The sequence below is a fragment of the Monopterus albus genome, unplaced genomic scaffold (genome assembly GCF_001952655.1).
Source record: "Monopterus albus unplaced genomic scaffold, M_albus_1.0 scaffold34.1, whole genome shotgun sequence".
In the NCBI taxonomy this organism is placed as follows: Eukaryota; Metazoa; Chordata; class Actinopteri; order Synbranchiformes; family Synbranchidae; genus Monopterus; species Monopterus albus.
The window spans coordinates 5299173-5318915 of record NW_018127914.1 but is presented as its reverse complement, the minus strand read 5'-3'; the positions used below and the strand labels follow the sequence as shown (position 1 = coordinate 5318915).

Here is a 19743-nt window from a genome sequence, read left to right as displayed (position 1 = left end):
GTCTTCTGCTTGGTCAGTAGTAGGATCCTCTGGCCATGAATCAGGGTGTTGTAGAAGGAAAGGAGGTCCATTGCTCCATCTATTAGGGACAATAAGGTCTCGCAACCTTTTCCCTCGTGTCACATCGTCTGCTGGGTTTCTTGCCAAGTCAACGTACTTCCAGAGATGTCTGTCTGTCAGCTCCTGGATTTCAGCGACACGAGTACCAGCACTTTTTTACAAAGCCACTCATAAAAGTATTTGTATTATACATAGCTACTGTAGCTACTGTATTCCATGTGGCAGCAGAAAACTTTCAGAAATGAGTCGCAGTTGAATCATGAAGAGCTACATTTTGTTGTATTATTCCTTCCTTTGGGGCAGCACGGTGGCACAGTGGTTAGCGCCGTTGCCTCACAGCGAGCAGGTTCCGGGTTCGGGCCCCACCTGGGACCTTTCTGTGTGGAGTTTGCATGTTCTCCCCGTGCTTGCGTGGGTTCTCTCCGGGTGCTCTGGCTTCCTCCCACTGACCAAAGACATGCAGCTTAGGTTGATTGGTGTCTCTAAATTGCCCATAGGAGTGCGTGCGTGTATGTGTGGTTGTTCATCTATGTGTTAGCCCTGCGATGGATTGGCGACCTGTCCAGGGCGTACCCCGCCTTCGCCCGATTGCCGGCCGGGATTGGCTCCGGCCCCACCCGTGACCCCGTTCAGGGACTAAGCGGTAGAAAATGAATGAATGAATGAATTATTCCTTCCTTTTATCCTCGTTTGTCTCTACAGAGTCTTTGTTCCTTTTGCTAAGCTCACATCATCTCCTTCCAGGTGCAGAGTCCCAGACGCTGCAGCCTGCAGTGGAAAGCAGCAGTCTGAGCGCTCTTGGCAGGGACACGGCCATGCTGCTCGGTGATCTCACCCAGGGGGCTTCCAACTGGATTCAGTCTTTTCTTGACCCCTTACGGAGTTCATCATTGCAGAGGAGTTCCCAAAGTGATGAAACCCACAGGACATCAACTCGTATCTCCACACCAAACTGTGACATGATGTACCCCCAGGGTTTTCAGCCCCTGCGCTCTGAGTGCCTGTCATTTGTTCACCCCACCACCCTTCCCATTGTCAGGAACCCGTTTGTGTCACCTCTGCTGGCTCCAGACAACCTCCTGAGAGGCCTGCCACCTGTACACTTAGTGGTAAGACAGGGAAAAGAAACTGAGGGAGCCTGAGACTGTTTTTATAGCTCCTCCATACTGTACTGCGCACTACCTGCTTAGCACCAAAATGACAGAGTTGAACATAGTGAAGCATTTAGCAGCTAAAGAGCCAGACATTTCTCTTGAAAGACCTGGCAGATTATCAGAAACATAACAGTTAATTAATGCTAATGTTGCTTTGTGTCTGTTGGGTTTGTAAAACAGCAAGGGACAGTAACAGAAATGTGGTTCAGTGGGTAGAACAGTCCTCTCCCACCTGAAAAGTTGTATGAATCACGGTGCCTGCAGTCCACACGTCAAAGTGTCCTTGGGCAAGACGCTAAACCCCAAGTTCCCCCTGATGGTTAGAGCTATCAGTATAAGTTGGTGCCACAGATGGCTGTCTCGGTTCTGTACTGGAAACAAACTCCTTGTGTGTTTAACATATTTGGCCAAATAAACTGATTAGATTGAAGGACTTCATAAGATCCTACTCAATGCCAGTGAGTTGTTTTCAGCTCAACACTGTCCCCAAGTGGCCAAACAAAGTAATGCAACTTTAAGTTAGAAAGTAATTTTCCAGCCAGTCTGTGTTGGCTCAGTATGTATGTTGGTAACAATTTCAAAAGCAAATAAATAAATAAATATAATGGACCCATACAAAGATGGGTTGTAAAGAAAAAAACTACCAGCCAGTATTTAATTTTTGGATTATTATAACTAGCAAATATCAAAATCAGACTCAAAAAATCCAGTTATTCCTGTTATTCCCAGTAGAATTAGTTTTTTTTCTTCCAAGTTTCATTTTCATCAGTACTTTTTTTTTTTATTCCTCCATGTCTCCTCACAGGCCTCTGCTCTGGATGCCTTTCTAGATGACTCGGTGATGTTTGCCAAGAAGCTGCGAGACATGGGCCAGCCTGTGAGTCTGACAGTGGTTGAGGACCTCCCTCATGGCTTTCTCAGCCTTTCTCAGCTTACCAAGGAGACAGAATTTGCTGCAGAGATCTGCGTGGCACGAATAAAGGAGATCTTTCAGCAAGAATGTCCCTCTCACAAATGGCTAAAGCTGGAAGACACTCACCAGAGTAGCAATCCATCAGGCTGACTACAAGGGAGCTTAGGGACACAGCACTTTAAACTTGCACTGCACAACATTGTCTGCATGCAGCAATGATGCAGAGAGTGACTAACAACTCTAACTTTTTACAATCAGCTTTAATATGATCCTAGATGGCAAAAAGTAAATAATTTGTATTTGTCCATAAGGATTTACATACATTGAGAATATTACAGACCAACTTAAACTTGCAGTGATTGAACTTGACATATTTCAGTAATGGAAACCGTTGTGCCTTGGATTTAAAGCACTGCTGTTTTGCATAGTCTTTGTGTATGAACAATAGCTGTCTATATTATTAAACTGCCCAGGGTTAAAGGCTTACTTGTACAGGAAACACATTCCAGGTAGACTGTACTGTTATTATATCTGGATTGAATGTATAATTTAATTAGATTTATTAAATAATAAATAATGTTTTTGCCAGCTTGTCACTTTACAACATATGATGAGGCCTTCACCTTCCATTTACCAGCAGAATGTGGATGTGTCTAACTTATTCATACTGTCTAATTATGAATATTTAACACTGTTATACTGAAAAGTATTAAAACAAAACTGCTGGTGTTAAAGTACTGTGTGTATTTTTATTTTAAGCCTTTGACTACAGTCTCTCCTGACTGTTCTATCTTCTATTAGCACAACCTGTTCTGTGCAGCCAACTGATAAATCTCTACCTCATTAAGGTCATGTTGTACATGTAAATCAGAAGTTGTTTAATTAGGGATTTAATTTTAATGGTAATATGCATTATGTAGAAACTGTTCAATTTTCCATGTTCAGTAGAATTTCACATTTATGTGATTGCTGCTGTTATTGTACACCAGAGGCATTGCTAGAAAAAGCTCGACTGGCACAGGCCCCTCATTACTCAAATCCACAACTATTTTTCTTGAAACAACTACTGGTTAAGGTAAAAATGTAGAGATATTAGTCTTTATGAAAATATTTTTGTGGCCCTGTATTGCACATTTCTTTGTATTCTTCTGCATTTCACAATAACTGACTGTCAAGCAGCCTTGGTTTACCTGTCAACAAATCATGAATTAAAAAAATTCAAAGTCACAAAATATATCAATTCTGCAATTACTTTGAAAATGTATTGTGAGAAAATGCATTAGAGAGCTAGTGGCGACACACCTGTCTTTGTAGAGGTCCCTGCACTGACATTTTTCTCCACACTCTCCCTTCCTTCAACAGGTTCACATCCTAATATTCTGGCTCATGTCTGTAGCTGGGGAGGGCAAAAATATAGAGACACCTCTGAATATAATGTAGTCCGGTACAACACCAAAAATAGCATCTGACAAATGGTACCCGAGATTCGTTGACAACAAAATTTTAAGAGTAAAACAAAGGAGCATATTATATTGTGACCACTGTTGTTTTATTTCCTTTTCACAAAAGGTAAAAATTAGATGAAAACACACTGGGACACTGGGGCAGCGCGGTGGTTAGCGCTGTTGCCTCAGAGTAAGCAGGTTCTGGGTTCGAACCCCGGCCAGCCTGGGGCCTTTCTGTGCGGATTTTGCATGTTCTCCCCGTGCTTGCGTGGGTTCTCTCCGGGTGCTCCGGCTTCCTCCCACAGTCCAAAGACCTGCAGCATAGGTTGATTGGTGTCTCTAAATTGCCCGTAGGAGTGGTTGTGTGTGTGAGTGGTTGTTCGTCTGTGTGTTGGCCCTGCGATAGGCTGGCGACCTGTCCAGGGTGTACCCTGCCTCTCGCCCGCAGCTGGCTGGGATTGGCTCCAGCCCCCCGTGACCCCGTTTGGGACTAAGCGGTTTAGAAAATGGATGGATGGAAACACACTGCATTCACCAAAAAAACTAGAGACCTTAGCTCCAAGGTCTCAATTTATCAACCAATGGCATTGTGCTGTTCTTTTCCCAATGTAGTCAAAAGATGTTTTTAATTGTTGCCTTTGCTTTTTTCGTTGTTTTTGATTAAATAGTTGTAACTTGTGATAACATAAGCTGTGATACCTGGAGAATGGGGAAAAGAAAAGACCAAACTTAATTTTGCGGTCGCTGAAGAAGAAAACAGACAACAAAAGTGCCTTTTATACAAGTTTCCGTGCCACATACACCCTATCAGAACATGAACACCACGGATATAGGCTGGATAGGATAATATGCCCATGACAACTTTCAAACTGTGGAGGGCAGTAATACGCCTTTGCTGCGTCTAGACTGCCGTACCGATGAAGCAGAAGAAGAAGAAGAAGAAGAAGAAGAAGAAGAATTGTGATTTATTTCAAATGAAATTACGTTATTAAAGAGTCTTATGATGAAAGTATTTGATCATTCGTAAATTGGATATTTCTTGTGGAGTAACAGTCAAACTAAGGTAGGTTTGCGGTTACTTGGAACCGTTTAGTTTCTGTTAAAATAGCACATAGCTAACGTTAGCAAGTGGATGTATTAGTACTGTACTACATTAGCATTGAGGCTAACGATGCTGCCAATCATGCATAGCATTGCAAGGGTTATATAATGACTAAGAATGTAATGCCAACAAATGTACCATTACTGTCGCTTAACCTTCACTCACAGTATAATTTTTAAGCGCAGCACATGTGAAGTCAAATGCACATGTTGCATCCTTGCTTTAGCGGTTAATTAGCTTCAGTTAGTGCTATCCCAGCATGGGTAGCTAATATTTAGTCCTAGACTTGAACCTTTTAGGACATTTCATAAGCAAAAACCCCAAACACTACAGTTCCAAATAAATAATTGAGTAAATGGTAACTGATAGTAATAGTAAATAGTTTATGAAAATGGTTAAATTTTAATGAAAAGTTAGTTGGAGCCTTATTTATGTAGTTAGATCGCACAACTCAAATTCTAAGTCTACAGTTTATGACATAATACACTATGTAAATCTTGCGCTGAAGATGTAAATTCACTTTTCTCTTAATCACCTGATTGATTAGTCAACTTTCTGGTGATTTTTTTTTACCTTAGGTAACAGGTTTGTTGGCTGATTTTGAGGAGGTAGCAGGTTGACCACAGCCACACTCACACACTTCACATAAGACCTGTGGTGTCCAGAGAGAGAAGGTTGAACACCTGCAGCAACTACCTCAACGCACACTAAGGAATCATTAGGAGTGGAAAATATTAGGCAAGTGAACATTTAATTCTAGAGGTTGATGCTCTGGAAGCAGGTCAGATGGGCAAGTGTAAAGATCTGAGTGACTTTGTCAAGGGACAGATTGTGATGGCTAGACGACTGGGTCAGAGCATCTCGGAAACAGCAGGTCTTGTGGGTTGTTCCCGGTCTGCAGTGGTCAGTACCTACCAACAGTGGTCCAAGGAAGGACAACCAGTGAACCGACGACAGGGTCATGGGCGCCCAAGGCTTATTGATGCACGTGGGGAGGGAAGGCTAGTCCGTCTGGTCCAGTCCCACAGAAGAGCTACTGTAGCACAAATATCTGAAAAACTTAATGCTGATTCTGATAGAAAAGTGTCAGAACACACAGTACATCGCAGCTTACTCCGTATGGGACTGTGTAGCCGCAGACCAGTCAGACTGCCCGTGCTGACCCCTGTCCTCCACCAGAAGCGCCTACAATGGGCACGTGAGCATCAGAACTGGACCATGGAGAAATGGAAGAAGGTGGCCTGGTCCGGTGAGTCACGTTTTCTTTTACATCATGTGGATGGCCAGGTGCACGTGCGTCGATTACCTGAGGAAGAGTTGACACCAGGAAGCACCACGGGAAGGTGGCAAGCTCGTGGAGACAGTGTGATGATCTGGGCAATGTTCTGTTGGGAAACCTTGGGTCCTGTCATTCATGTAGATATTACTTTGACACGTACCACCTACCTAAACATTGTTGCTGACCAAGTACACCCCTTCATGGCTAAAGTATTTCCTGATGGCAGTGGCTTCTTTCAGCAGGATGATGCTCCCTGCTACACTGCAAAAAGTGTTCAGGAATGGTTTGAGGAACATGACAGCGAATTCAAGGTGTTGACTTGGCCTCCAAACTCCCCAGATCTCAATCCAGTTGAGCATCTGTGGGATGTGCTGGAAAAACAAATCCAAGATATGGAGGCCTCACCTCACAGCTTACAGGACTTGAAGGATCTGTTGATGACGTCTTGGTGCCAGATACCAGAGGACACCTTCAGAGGTCTTGTGGAGTCCATGCCTCAACGGGTTAGAGCTGTTCTGGCAGAACAAGGTGGACCTACACAATACTTGGCAGGTGGTTTTAATGTTGAGGCTGATCCGTGTACACTAGGTGATGTCTATTCAGGGATAGACCCTAATATTTTTAAGCACTGGCCCCATGGGCCACCAAGCCCCTAAATTTGGTGGTCAAAGTTGGTTTTTGTTGGCCCAAATGTAAACGTATGTAAAAATGATACAGAAAAGGCAATTTAACACACGGTTCCATAACTGTGTCATTTCAATAAATGAAAAGACATGAACAGAACAAATATATGTAACTATTTGTTTAAACTGAAAACTCACTAATGTGTACACTGCAGTTTAAATCATGATGTCGGCTCACCTAGTGTACAGAAAAGAAAACTGGATCACAAGTGAGACACAAAGAAATTAATACCCATCTGGAATCTTCCTGTTTCCTGTGATTGTGATCATTTGCAGATTTTGTGTTTTGTAATTGGAGTACTGCCTTTTTCAGGTAAAACCTTATTGATTTGACAGTTTTTTTATTTTAATAAACATTAAAAATTGCCCAGTGACTCAGCATTTTATCTTATATCTTCACACAAACAGCAAGCACTCAACAAATTTATGTTATTCTTTTCCTGTCCTGTCATACATCAAAATAGCAAGACATGAGAATGTAATTTAGGGCTTTTTACAACCAGGTTTCCTCAGGCTTCAATAAGTTACATAAATTCAAGACTTGTGAAGATTTTAAATACTATGTTTAATACCAGTTTCATGGTCATACCAGCCAAAGAAAGAATACCAATGAAAATCAATTCAAATCTCTAAGTGGGTGTCATCATATAAAAACATTTTTATAAAATTTATATACTGCCACCAAAGGTTTGCATGCGCTTCCCCATTCAATTCAGTGGGACAGTATTTGAAAATAGTCATATTATTTAATCGGAACACTGTAAGGATACCATAAATGAAAACACAGTAATGATATTGTGAACATTTTCACATCCAGGGTTTACTTACTGGCATTTAGCTGCCAGTACTGTGAAATTCACAGCGACCCTTTTACAGTGAACATGAAGCCATTTAAAAGAGAAAACTTGAAACAGTACAACTCAGGTAATCTGATTTTTGTTTTGGATAATTATATTCCTGTAATCGCATGTAATATTGTTAAAGTCTTGTCAAAAATGATTTTTTTTTCATGCACGTCCTCCCATAGCAGTAATTATATGTGATGGCAGGTGGCAGTAGCGTCGCGGAGTCTCACGTGTGATAAGCAGGAGAGAAACGCCGAAGGAGAGAAGGCGAAGAAGTAGGCGACCATGTTGGTTTAAAGGAAGAAGAAATAGAGGCGATTTATTTAAAGAAAAAAATCAGTTATAAAAACGTGACTAACAAAGAAAGTAGTTGATCAACCACAAACTGACCATCTTCTGTAAAATAAACGATAAACTAAGGTAGGTTTGCGGTGAGTTGGAACCGTTCAGTTTCTGTTAAAATGCGAGTTGTTGTGAGCAGACTAGCACATGGCTAACGTTAGCAAGAAGAGTTACTTGTGCCAAATTAGCCTTTAGGCTAACCGTCTTGCTTTTCGTGCTAGCTATATTAACATTGCGTTAATGATTACATTTGCAAAAAAACAAACCATAATGGTAGCGGTATGCATTGTTATTGCTGTTTACACTTTATACCCAGTATCATTTTGTAAGCAAATTTAGTATTAAATTTAATGTGTTGCAATGGCTTTATGGTTTGATAGCTTAGCGCTAGTAGTAGCCTACCTAATGTTGTTTCTCTTGAGACCTAGCATTAACGTAATGTTAAATTATTGATTTTCAAAGGAAGATACGGGCCTAACATAGATACACAAATGGGGTTCACACCTCAGATTTAATTAGCGGTAACCCTTGTAGGAAAAACGACTGAAAATAGCCGTTAAAGTTAATCTAAAAGAAAAAACAAACAGTCGAGGCACAAGAAAATTAGCTAATGTAAAGTTTGACGACTTGCACCTTTTGACCGTTGATGAATTCTGATATCAAACTTAGTTTAAATCACCCAGAGCCTTTATCGTATATCAGTCCGATTTTAAATGTTGATATTCGGGTTGACTTAATCTGCCTATGAAGACCTGACGAGTTCACCGGTGCTATCTTAAACTAAGCCACTGTGAGTGAATTAGCGAAAGCCTTTCACTGTTCTAGCATGGTGGTTAGTGTTGATCACTGTTGCAACAAGAAAGAATGTTTTTGTCATTGTTTAGGTTTTTAATATTGCTGAAGTCGATTACTTGTCTTACGTTACCACAAACATAAAGTGATATATTAGTGAATTTGCTGATTGGTTCCCAGTCTGGCGGATAAAATAAATCTTAAGAGTTACCAGATTATTAATAGCAGGAAAGAAGAAAAAATATTTGATACTGGAGTTTATTTTTAAACTTCTGTTGCATCTTTAAATGTTTTAAGGAACATCTAAAATATTTTATATTAATCTGAAAAAGAAAAATTACTCTTACAGTTCAAAATTCATAGGTGTATTTAATGTTGGGCCACAAGTATTCCTATTTGCTTAGACTGTCTATGCATACATGGCAAATAAAAATCTTGACATGACTTGACAAGTAGAAATTCCTTATACTTTTATGGGGCACAAACACCACAGTTTGAGGATGTGTAAATGTAAATGGTTAGTTTGAGCCCTACTTATGTTGTCTCATTTCACAGTAAGTATTCAGTTTATGCATACATGGTGAGAAAACTTGTAAATCCTGCATTAAAGACTGTCATGGGCAAACATTTGGTACTTTTTATATGGTTAAATGTTTGGTATTTCCTATGTGATTAATTGCCTAAACAATGTTCAAAACTGGATTAACATTTCTGTTTATCACCTGGATGATTAGTGAACTTTCTGTTGAATTTCTTTCAGGTGACAAGTTGGAGTTGTTGGCTGACTTTGAGTAGGTAGCGGGTTGAACACAGCCACACTCACACACTTCACACACGACCTGAAGACCTGTGGTGTCTAGGGACAGAGGATTGAACAACTGCAGCTGAGAGGAAACGCGCACTGCGGACTTGGAAGGGGTGGAAAGCTGTTTGGCTTTGGACTAGAAAACCCCTTGTATGACTTGTGATTTCAGGATCCTCCTTTTGTTCCCACCTGTGGAACAAGACAGCAAAAATACATTCAGAGCATTACAGACTACATGATTTTGGGGGAAAACTTGTACAAAGTTGGACATCCCTTTTTTTTTTTCAAGAACAGGGATATTGAACAGCTCTTATGGACTCAAAGTGGAAACATAAAAATACTCCAACTCTAAAAGTTGAACAAAGATCATACTGAAGAAGTTGTTGCCCAGGTTCAGATAGTCTTAGTTGTTCTATTTCAGGACTTGAACCGCTTTGATACTTGTTCACATATAATTTTTCTATATTGTGGGCAAGTATATTCATGCATATGAATGCAAATTTCTCTTCATTTTGAAGAGCTCTTGTATAAAAATTTGTTTTTGTTCTCGTACGTCAGTCACTCTGTTGTTAAAGGGGATCGAACTGCACGTACATGTGTATATGTAAATACTACAAATTTGGACTCAAAGAATAGAGTATATTGTTTGTTAATACTTTATTAAACTTTTTTACTTTTGAAGAGAATTTTTAAAAAGGAAAAACCTCAGAGGCAAAAATCTAATACTTTGAAGGAAAAAAAATACAAGAAGAACAGGAAGAATGGCAACGGCCAGAACAGAAAATGTTGGCCCAGTCGTCATGGGACTGAGTAAGCAGAACGGACAGCTCAGAGGACAGACCAAACCAACTTCAGTCCAGCCTGCATCCACAACTCAAGGAAAGGCTTTGGGTGCACCCCAGAAAGCAAGCAGTGCCCCTCAGGATGCAGGAGGCATCAGGTTTGGAGATGACTGGAAAAAGAGCCTAAAGCTCCCTCCCAAAGACAACAGGGTCAAAACCTCAGTAAGTCGCACTGGATACCTAACTGTTCTATAACTTGTAAGTATGTTTCTATTGCCATACTAACCTGTGTCCAATTGCAGGATGTGACAGCCACTAAGGGCAATGAATTTGAAGATTATTGTCTCAAACGTGAACTCCTGATGGGCATCTTTGAAATGGGTTGGGAGAAACCGTCCCCTATCCAGGTAGGGTTTATTTCTATCAGTTTTTCTCAGCTAATCAGAGTAACCTGATGCATAAACAGATTTTATTGTTGTTGTCGTATTTGAAGCTGGGACCCTGTGTTTATATCGTGTATATAAAACTATTCAAAGGAAATTCTTGCATATTTATGTTATTTACATAAGGGCACCCAACTAGCTTTTGTGGCTAATTTAACATAGCTAGTTCAGTACATGTCAGTTATGTTAATAGTTTCTTTGCTTGTAAAATAGACTACATTTTGCTCTTTTATATTATTGCCCTTCACAGTAATTACTTCCCAGCTGTATTATAACCTCTCTCATGTCTTCTTGTGGAAGGTAACCTTTTTAATGGCTTCAACTACTAGTGGTTAAGGCACAGCATTCTCGGCACTGCGGCCCCTGTTCGAGTCAGGGTTGCGTCAGGAAGGGCATCCAGCGTAAAACACATGCCAAATGTCAACATGCGAGTTGTCAGGGTGACAATTCGCTGTGGTAACCCCTAAAACGGGAAAAGCTGAAAGTGACTTTCTAACTACTGTCCCTGTCACGGTACAGAGAAATATCCAGTTGGTTGTTTGGTTAACTTGGAGATGCTCTCAGTCACACAAACGTTCATCTAAACACTGATTGTTGATTGACAGGTCATTGCTGTTGCCAGCTTACATTGCATTTTGAGATCAAGGCACCTCTCTGTTATTGTTTTAGTACAGAAAACTCACCATTGTTTGTACATAGATGTTTTCCTTTTTCACTTTTTCACATTCATTCAGATGAGAGAACCATGTTACCATAGTGACAAGATGAAACTAAAGATAAAATGGTTTAAATTTTTTTTTTTTTTTCTGTTCCTTGCAGGAGGAGAGCATTCCCATTGCCCTGTCTGGACGGGATATTCTGGCCCGGGCTAAAAATGGAACAGGGAAAAGTGGAGCCTATCTCATCCCGCTGGTGGAGAGGATAGACCTGAAAAAGGACCACATACAGGGTGACCCCCCCCCCCCCTTGTTTTTTTTTCACTCATCACATTTCTGATCAGTGTTTGTCCTCAGTCGGGCAGCTGTCTTCTTGTCCTGTTAGTGCTGTAGGATGCATTCACTTTGAAATCATTTATCAATTTTAATTGCAATCTTTCTTGTATATTGTTGTTCTTCAGCCATTGTTATGGTACCCACTCGTGAGCTGGCGCTGCAGGTGAGCCAGATCTGCATCCAGATCAGCAAACACCTGGGAGGAGTCAAAGTCATGGCCACCACCGGGGGCACCATCCTACGTGATGACATCATGCGCCTGGATGAGACTGGTAAGAATCCACTGGGTCTTTTCACTGACCTCCCTTGTGGCTTTTTATCCAAACAGTGCAGTGTCATGTGTGGACAAATATCACACCAATACAAAAATCAGGCTGATCTGTACGCTGGCTTGTGGAGTTCACCTACCTTATAAAACATCCTGCATTGTAGAAAGGACAGACGTTTATAGATATTGTTGCAGTACCTTTAGTTTGTCAAAGTAGCAGTGTTAAATTTCCAGTTGTAAAGATGTTAATGTTGTGCACAGTGCAAGTGTGATTCTCTCCTGTTTTCCACATCAGTGCACGTGGTCATTGCCACACCTGGCAGGATCCTGGACTTAATAAAGAAGGGAGTGGCAAAGGTGGATAAAGTCCAGATGATGGTTATGGATGAGGTAAACACGAACGTAGTTGTTTAAAAAAATACAGTAAAATCTGCATGTAATCAGGAGTGTATTGTCAAAATAGTGTTTGACATGGAAATGACTCAAGTCTTTATTCCATTTTCTTTGAAAATGTGTTTTTTGTTAGGTTGGAACTGAGTCTGCTTCATGTTAAATTGTCTCCATTTCCTCTCAGGCGGATAAGCTGCTGTCTCAGGACTTTGTGGTGCTCATTGAGGATATCATTGGCTTCCTGGCCAAGAACAGACAGATCCTGCTTTATTCTGCAACCTTCCCCATCAGTGTGCAGAAGTTCATGGTAAGTAGTCGGCTAACTGCTGCACCGTTCGTCCAGGCCAATGGCTCAGGGCCACTTGGCACCACTCAGCCTGCACTACAGGCCAAGCTGTGCTCCCACTGCTCCCAGTTCTGTGTTTGTCTGTTGTAGACTTTTCAGCTAGCAGTCACAGGATTTGAATGTTGAGAAAGTTGAAAGTATGTCAAAAGTCTTCCTGTTACGCAGTTGTTAGAAGATATTTAAAATGTACAGTACAGATGTGAGTACTTCTTTAATCTCAGTATTTCTAGTGTTGAATTCCTACAGCACAGAAAAATTGTAAATCTGACCCAAAAAAACCCCTCACGACGTCAGGTTTTACTGAACTGAGAAAAATTGTACAGGATTGTACATGTGAAATCACTGTAATACTCTCTTTCCTTGTTGTAGGCCAAGCACCTTCAGAAACCCTACGAGATAAACCTGATGGAGGAGCTGACTCTGAAGGGCATTACTCAGTTCTACGCCTACGTCACTGAGAGGCAGAAAGTCCACTGCCTCAACACACTGTTCTCCAGGGTAACGGACTAATTCACTGCTGGTGCAATAGAAACTGTGCAACCTGCACTCACAAACACACATCTTTCCACAAGGGAATGGTGCAAAATACTATGTTGTCATAAACACAAGTGGCCTGAGTGGCAGCAGATACAGAAATGTTTGTTGAAAAATCCCATTTCCAGACATACCATGGTTGTAGTTCAGTGGCTGGAATTTATTATTTTTGGAGAATTTTATGAACATCTTCAGTTACTTTTTAAACAGTACTTTTGTCAGCTTCATGTTTGGACCAGGAGCCATTCAGGTCATAAGGTTGATGCGATAGCAGTTCATAATCAACACCCCCTCCCCCCTCTTCCACAGCTTCAGATCAACCAGTCAATCATCTTCTGCAACTCCACTCAGAGGGTGGAGCTGTTGGCTAAGAAGATCACTCAGCTGGGCTATTCCTGCTTCTATATCCACGCTAAGATGATGCAGGTATCGGCTGTAGTGATGTAGCTTTGAGGCTTTTCTTTACCAGTTTGCCATTTTTTTTGCTCTGTGAACAAATGTGCTTTTTAAAATGTATTAATTATATGCTATTTGTGTTACTTTTTTGAACATAACGAATAGGTGGTTTTATTTACACAACATAAATTGGATAAGTAACTTTTTTTTACTGGACTATATAAAGCACTGAGCAAAGAAATGATGAAAGGTAACAGTCTGAGTAAACAATGAATTGGATTATTTTGGAACTAAGCACTGCATTAAAACATGTATAAATGAGGCTATTTGTCTTTAATTGTCTTAAGGCAAAATGCATTGGATGTTTTAAGATCTTTTTTTGTGCAGTATTGTGCATGGCTGATATTGTCATCGTCTTGTTGTTTTTCAGGAATATAGAAACCGTGTATTCCATGACTTCAGAAACGGACTGTGCAGAAACTTGGTCTGCACTGGTGAGTTTCTGTGGCATACTCCAACACTTAGAGTACAGGGTCTGGAATTAATACCCGCCAGGCGCTAAATGTGGGTAGATTTTCCATTTGGAGAGTAAATCGGAGAAGACTACCGGCTTTACTGGCAGGTTAGGGTCATGTACTAAGACAGTATCCTGAGAGTCTCTGCTCTAGGTGGCCTACTTTTGTATGTACCTAAGTTTGAGATGCACACTCTCTGCCTCTGACTTTCTGAGCTAAGTGTAAAAATGTGCTTTAGGTCGCTGTTACACATGTAAAGCGTGGGAGATGCATGGCCCGAAAAATGGGCAATGTAATCGATTGTATCGGTTACACATGTTGCAAAAACAGCTGAAATGTTTTCGGTGCAGACGTGGAGCAACACCTATTGTCCTGTATCGGTTACACATGTTGCAAAAACACAGCTGAAATGTTTTCGGTGCAGACATGGCGCAACACCTATTGTCAAAGTCTGTCTTAGCCTATCATCTGACCATAACCATAATTTTGCTTTGACCTCTGCTTGTATTCAACATAATACCTTATTATCTCAATGAAATCCTGAAGCAAATATGTATAGTATGTGACACAAAAAGACAGTTTTCTATGTTTGGCCTTTGGCTTTTTTCCATCTACCAGCCACCTTGGCCGGTGAGTCAAAAGGTTAATTTCAGAAATCTGAATGATAATGTTGTTATTCTGTTGTCTACCTATAGATCTCTTCACTAGAGGTATTGACATCCAGGCTGTCAATGTAGTCATCAACTTCGACTTCCCTAAGAACGCTGAGACTTACCTCCATCGTATCGGCAGATCAGGTGTGGTCACTTATTAATACTATGAACCACTCCTGTACATTTACATTTTATTCATTTTAAATGGGTAAAATTAAATCTACATCAGTGTCAAAAGGGGTGTGAATATTTTCTGAATCCATAAAGTTTCATGCTCCTTTGTAGAAACTGGTTTGCAAACAAGATGTAGGCTAGGAGTACAGAATCAGGTAAATCAGAACATGAACAGCGTGTACAATGCATCAGCAGCTTTTTAAAAAAAAAAAATTTATGCAGTACAAGTTAGTTTCTTATTTTTCAAACCTGCACTAAAGCAGTGTTTGTGTAGCAGTGCTTCACATTGGATGACATCACCAGTGCTCCATCTGCTCTGTTTGCTTTGGAGTTTTTCCCAGAATGCAGGATCTGAGTTGGCTTTCAATTTGCTGTAAACACTCAGTAAAAGCTAGTCCTTATTGTGAAAAGATTAGATATGATGGGTGAAGGATGTAATAGTGAATTTTTATACTAAACATGTTCTCCTACTTTCAGGGAGGTTTGGCCACCTGGGCTTGGCCATAAACCTCATCACATCAGAGGATCGCTTCAACCTGAAGGCCATTGAAGACCAGCTGGTCACTGACATCAAGCCCATTCCAGGCAGCATCGACAAGAGCCTCTATGTGGCAGAGTACCACTCAGTCGGCGCCGACAGTGGCATGGAGGAGGCCGAAGAAAAACCGGGACGCCAACAGGACAGCACCTAAAGCAGGTGAAACACTTTGAGATCATTTTTAGGCTTTTCATACATGAAAATGTAAGACACATCTTCCTAATCTTGGTTTTGTCTTCTTTCAGGACGTTAGGAAACACCAGGCCTTTTGCACAGATGTCAGCGCTTGCACACAGGCTTCAAGCAACGCTTTAGTTTCACATTTCTCATGTTTTCAGTCTAGGAAACGGATATAAAGGCTGTTTTTATTTTTAGACCGTTCCTCAGCTTTTCCTGAAAAAGAGCTGCCGCATTGTTTTAATTCACTGAAAAGTCAAACTATTGTTTTGCCCCAAACACAGACTAAACTGTCCTGTGTTCAAGCTTAGATAATTTTTACTCTCGAAGAATGTGTGTGTGTGTGTGTGTGTTAGAGCGTGGTGACTGTTGAAACAAAGACAGCAGAGCCGATGAGTATCAAAGCTGTTTTGAACCTGTTGTCCTTAGAGACTCTTATCATTGCCAGTCATTCTGTACACACACACACACACACACTGCTGTTGTCACTTAGTGACAACAGCAGTGTGTGTTGTCCCCACATGCTCCTACATGCACTCATCCATTCATAGTTGGCTGCTTCTGCAGCAGAGTACGAGCACAAACAAGATGAAATAAATAACTATCCAGATTGTATTTAAACATCTGTTATGCAAGGGAATAAAACACTCAGACACACTCTCCTGCTGAGAGGTGTCGAAACAACTCGCTCGTTGAGAACATCCCCGAATGCTTTTCTTTTAATGTGAACCATGCAATAAAAAGGGCAGCTTTATTTAAATACGGCGTGACTGTTTTTCCCCTTTCACTATGTATAGTACATGAGCAGAGTTATTATGAGAAGACGGCCTAAAGCCACAAGCCTTCGACTGATCGATGTTAGCCTGCAGCCACACAATCAGCATGGGAAATGAATAGCAGCCACCTGCTGTTGCTGGTTAGTTTTCCTGCAGACAGCTGCTGCTGCTGTTTGGTTTGTTTGCATAAAAACACATTTGGGCGGTGGATACTGTAAAATCTATCGACCACAGTAACTAGTTGTTGTTGATCTAGTGCGACTGATGCATTAGAAGGTTTGAAGCAGTTTTGATAGTGACATTTACCATTTCTACACTGACAAGTAATGGAGTATCAGTCGGTGCAAGAGATGAAGGTTCATAGGGTTTTTGTTGACGTTGGTGCAAAACAATAGTTTGAATTGTCTTTTTCTTTTTCCACCCATACATTCAGGTTTCTGTTACAGTGTGGAAACATCAGGTCTGTAAGGCAGTTTTACAAATCCCAAGGTAACCTTTTCTTTTTAAGCCCCATCATGGCAAAATTGGAGTTTGTGAATGTGTTAATGCAGCCCAGTGGTTACCAAGCTCTTTGTGTTGCTGCTCTTGTATTAGAAAACCACCTTTAGACTATGCTTTTATGAAACCGCATCAAGGGTATGAAATTGTTTTATGGACTGTAGTGTGTTGAAACCTGCTCAGTCTGTCAAAAACCATATTGAGCTTCAATTGAACGACTAAAATCCATAAAAGTTCACTTTTCTTTCTTTTCTTTTCTGCAGCAGCAGAGATGCGAATTTATTTTATTTTTTTTTGTTTGTTCCCCCAGCACAGCTATGTTTTATCACTTCACTCTAAAAATGTATTATCTTTTGTAAGGGGTGGACTGTTTTTGAAAGCAAAATTGTAGCATCTTTAAACAGGCAGCTGTGACTTTTCTTTTTTGTCCTCCCCTTACAGAGCATCACTGATTCAAAATGAAAAAAAGTATTTTTGCTTTTTAAGATTTATTTTGATGTTGCTTAAAGCAGTTTGGGGGAGGGCACTGTGAGGCTTTGGCACTGGGTAATTTCTGGAGCTTTTTTTGGGGTGGGTTTGCAGAAGCCAGGTGTTTTATCAGACGCTCTTTAGGCGTCTTGAATCTTTCCTTCCCTCTGGTACTTAAAGCAAATACAGAAGTTGTTTTTCCCTCAGAAGTAAACAGAACACCTTGTGCGCTGCTTGTTTTAAATACCAGAGAGTGCCAAGTTGTACAGCAGAGAGTTTCAGGAGAGTGAAGCACTGTGATCCTCTTGAACCTGTTCCGCATTTATGTGATGGATGATCGAAGTGCTGTGATTCCCCCCCAACTTAACCTGTTTTCGACTAGGGCAATCTTCATACGAGGTGTTGTGAATCATTTTGAGGAAACAAAATTGTAAATGATTCATTGTTTACAATTAGGGACAAAAGAAAACGCTTTGCTTCATGGCAGAGGGAGAAGTTAGTTTCCTTTTGTTTTCTTTGAAAGAGATTTTCAGGACTTACACTGAAGCAAAACCAAAAAAGTGGGATGTCAAATGAGTGTGTGAGACATTCAGGTGTGTGTGTGTGCTGTTTAACTTGCAGGCAACTGTCTAAACAAGGTGTGTAAAATGTGTTTGCAGCCATAACAGGCTGTTTTGTTTTGTATCATTATGTTTAGATGCAAGCTTCAACTAAACCATTTCTGAATTCACAGTTTGTCCCTGGGAACATCACTTTGAGCAGAACTGCAGCCAACATGGTTCCTTATGTGCACAACTGTTAATTTGGAATAAGTGTTTGAAGCTGCATGTAAGCATAACAGGTTTTCATGTGCAGACTCATCTTGGTTTGTTTTTTTTGGGGGGTGGGAGACAATGTTGTCTTAAATAGAATGGATGTTTACAGCTGTCAGGGACATGATCACTCTCCCACCCCCTTCATCCAGGAGTTTGTAGACAAAAATCACTCAACCCAAAATTTCTCTGTTGATAAATTTTCCACTTTTTTTTTTTTTCTTCTGCCTGATGTTTTTTGTTCTTGATCACGTCCCTGACAGTCATTCCATGATCTCTTTTGTGACCCCCCACACAACAGAGATTAGATGTAGCTGAACCTGTCGAGGCTCTTGGCTGGTGTCAGCAGCTGTTTATCAGATGTCATCACTGACATTTGCCTGGCGTTGTCTCCCGGCGCGCACAAAGGAAAAACTGCCCTTTATTACAGTTACAGCAGTGTTTCTTCTGTATGGATAGAAAAGATGTTACAACTTCTAATTGGCTCTTGAATCTCTGTGGTTGGAATGTAGGTGAGGCTAAATTGCATCAGTATTTCGCTACAACATGGATAGAAAGGAGTTGAAATCCAGTGTCTGAATTGGCTCAGAAAATGTTGGTTCAGTTTGCTCCTCTTATGTAAGAATTCGGTTTTCTTTTCAAAAACTGCTCCTGGAGTCAGTTTCTTGGGTTCACTCTGTTTCTCATACAAATTTCACTGTCACATTAAAGTGAGTTGCATTATTTTGGACTTGAAATCCAATAAACTAAAACAAGATTTCCTGTTTTGGAATCGGTAATTTTGTCCCATTTTTTTAAAAATCACAGATTTAAAACCTCAATTCTGATTTGTTGGTACTGCAACAATGTCACTATTACATTTTCTTTTTGTCTGTTATAAAAAAATACATTGAAAATACACAAGGTATTTCAGTGACTTGTGTTGATCACTTTGTCCTCAACTGTTGTAACATGGAAATACATGCAGGGGCTCTGAAATTGAATAAATTGAACAGAAATTCACTTTGTTGGCTTGTCATTCCACCTGTGGTTAAATATACACCTGTGCTTCAAATAGATTATTTTAGGTACCTGATGTCTTCAATATTTGGAGTTTTACTGTCAGTTTTCCTTCAATCTGTAAACAATGTTGAACTCTTTGGAAGAGGTAAACATAGTTTCTAATAACATCTTGCTGTTCTGTGGAGACTGAATGCACATCCTGCAAATGAAAAGGCATAAATAGCAGGTTATCTGCAGATCTTGAAACATCTAAAAGCACTAGTTTCAGTAGCATTAAAGGCTTGCATTACAATTAAGCCTGTGTAGGTTTATAACAAGTATGGTAAATGGTCTTATACTTGTATAGCGCCTTTCTATGCTTTTACAGCACACTCAAAGCGCTTTCACATTATTCGGCCATTCGCACTCCCAAGCACTCACGCATTCGCACACCGGTGACATCACTGGGAGCAAATGGGGGTTCAGTGTCTTGCTCAAGGACACCTCGACATGTTGACTGGACAAGCCGGGAATCGAACCGCTAATCCTCCGGTTAGGAAACGACGCAGATGCACATTAT

General features: G+C 40.6%; 2 protein-coding genes across 5 annotated transcripts in view; both read left to right on the top strand.

Annotated features, from left to right (window-relative positions):
* Nucleotides 1-3314, top strand: part of lipea (lipase, hormone-sensitive a) — an 11359-nt gene extending 8045 nt beyond the window's left edge. The window contains 2 exon segments of the mRNA XM_020597684.1: nt 805-1169; nt 2020-3314. Of these exon segments, the coding sequence (XP_020453340.1) occupies nt 805-1169; nt 2020-2277 (623 nt within the window). The 3' untranslated portion in view covers nt 2278-3314.
* Nucleotides 3315-4462: 1148 nt separating this feature from the next.
* LOC109958632 (probable ATP-dependent RNA helicase ddx6) lies at nt 4463-19184 on the top strand. Of its 4 annotated transcripts, none has more exons than XM_020597437.1 (13): nt 4463-4635; nt 9376-10424; nt 10505-10609; nt 11465-11594; nt 11763-11909; nt 12201-12295; nt 12480-12602; nt 13011-13139; nt 13485-13601; nt 14002-14065; nt 14782-14883; nt 15391-15610; nt 15697-19184. In XM_020597437.1, the coding sequence occupies exons 2-12, from the start codon at nt 10182-10184 to the stop codon at nt 15603-15605; spliced, it is 1470 nt and encodes a 489-aa protein (XP_020453093.1). In that variant the 5' UTR covers nt 4463-4635; nt 9376-10181; the 3' UTR covers nt 15606-15610; nt 15697-19184. The 4 variants fall into 4 exon arrangements, with proteins under 4 accessions (XP_020453093.1, XP_020453091.1, XP_020453092.1 ...); XM_020597435.1 differs by lacking the exon at nt 4463-4635 and adding an exon at nt 7717-7901; XM_020597436.1 differs by lacking the exon at nt 4463-4635 and adding an exon at nt 7717-7912.
* Nucleotides 19185-19743: the final 559 nt, after the last annotated feature.

What these genes read in the sequence shown, in the direction of transcription:
- LOC109958632 (XM_020597437.1), top strand. Translation starts at nt 10,182, where the DNA reads ATGGCAACGGCCAGAACAGAAAATGTTGGCCCAGTCGTCATGGGACTG. An exon ending in TCCACGCTAAGATGATGCAG is followed by an intron (nt 13,602 to 14,001) that starts GTATCGGCTGTA and finishes GTTGTTTTTCAG; the next exon opens with GAATATAGAAACCGTGTATT. An exon ending in CAGAAACTTGGTCTGCACTG is followed by an intron (nt 14,066 to 14,781) that starts GTGAGTTTCTGT and finishes GTCTACCTATAG; the next exon opens with ATCTCTTCACTAGAGGTATT.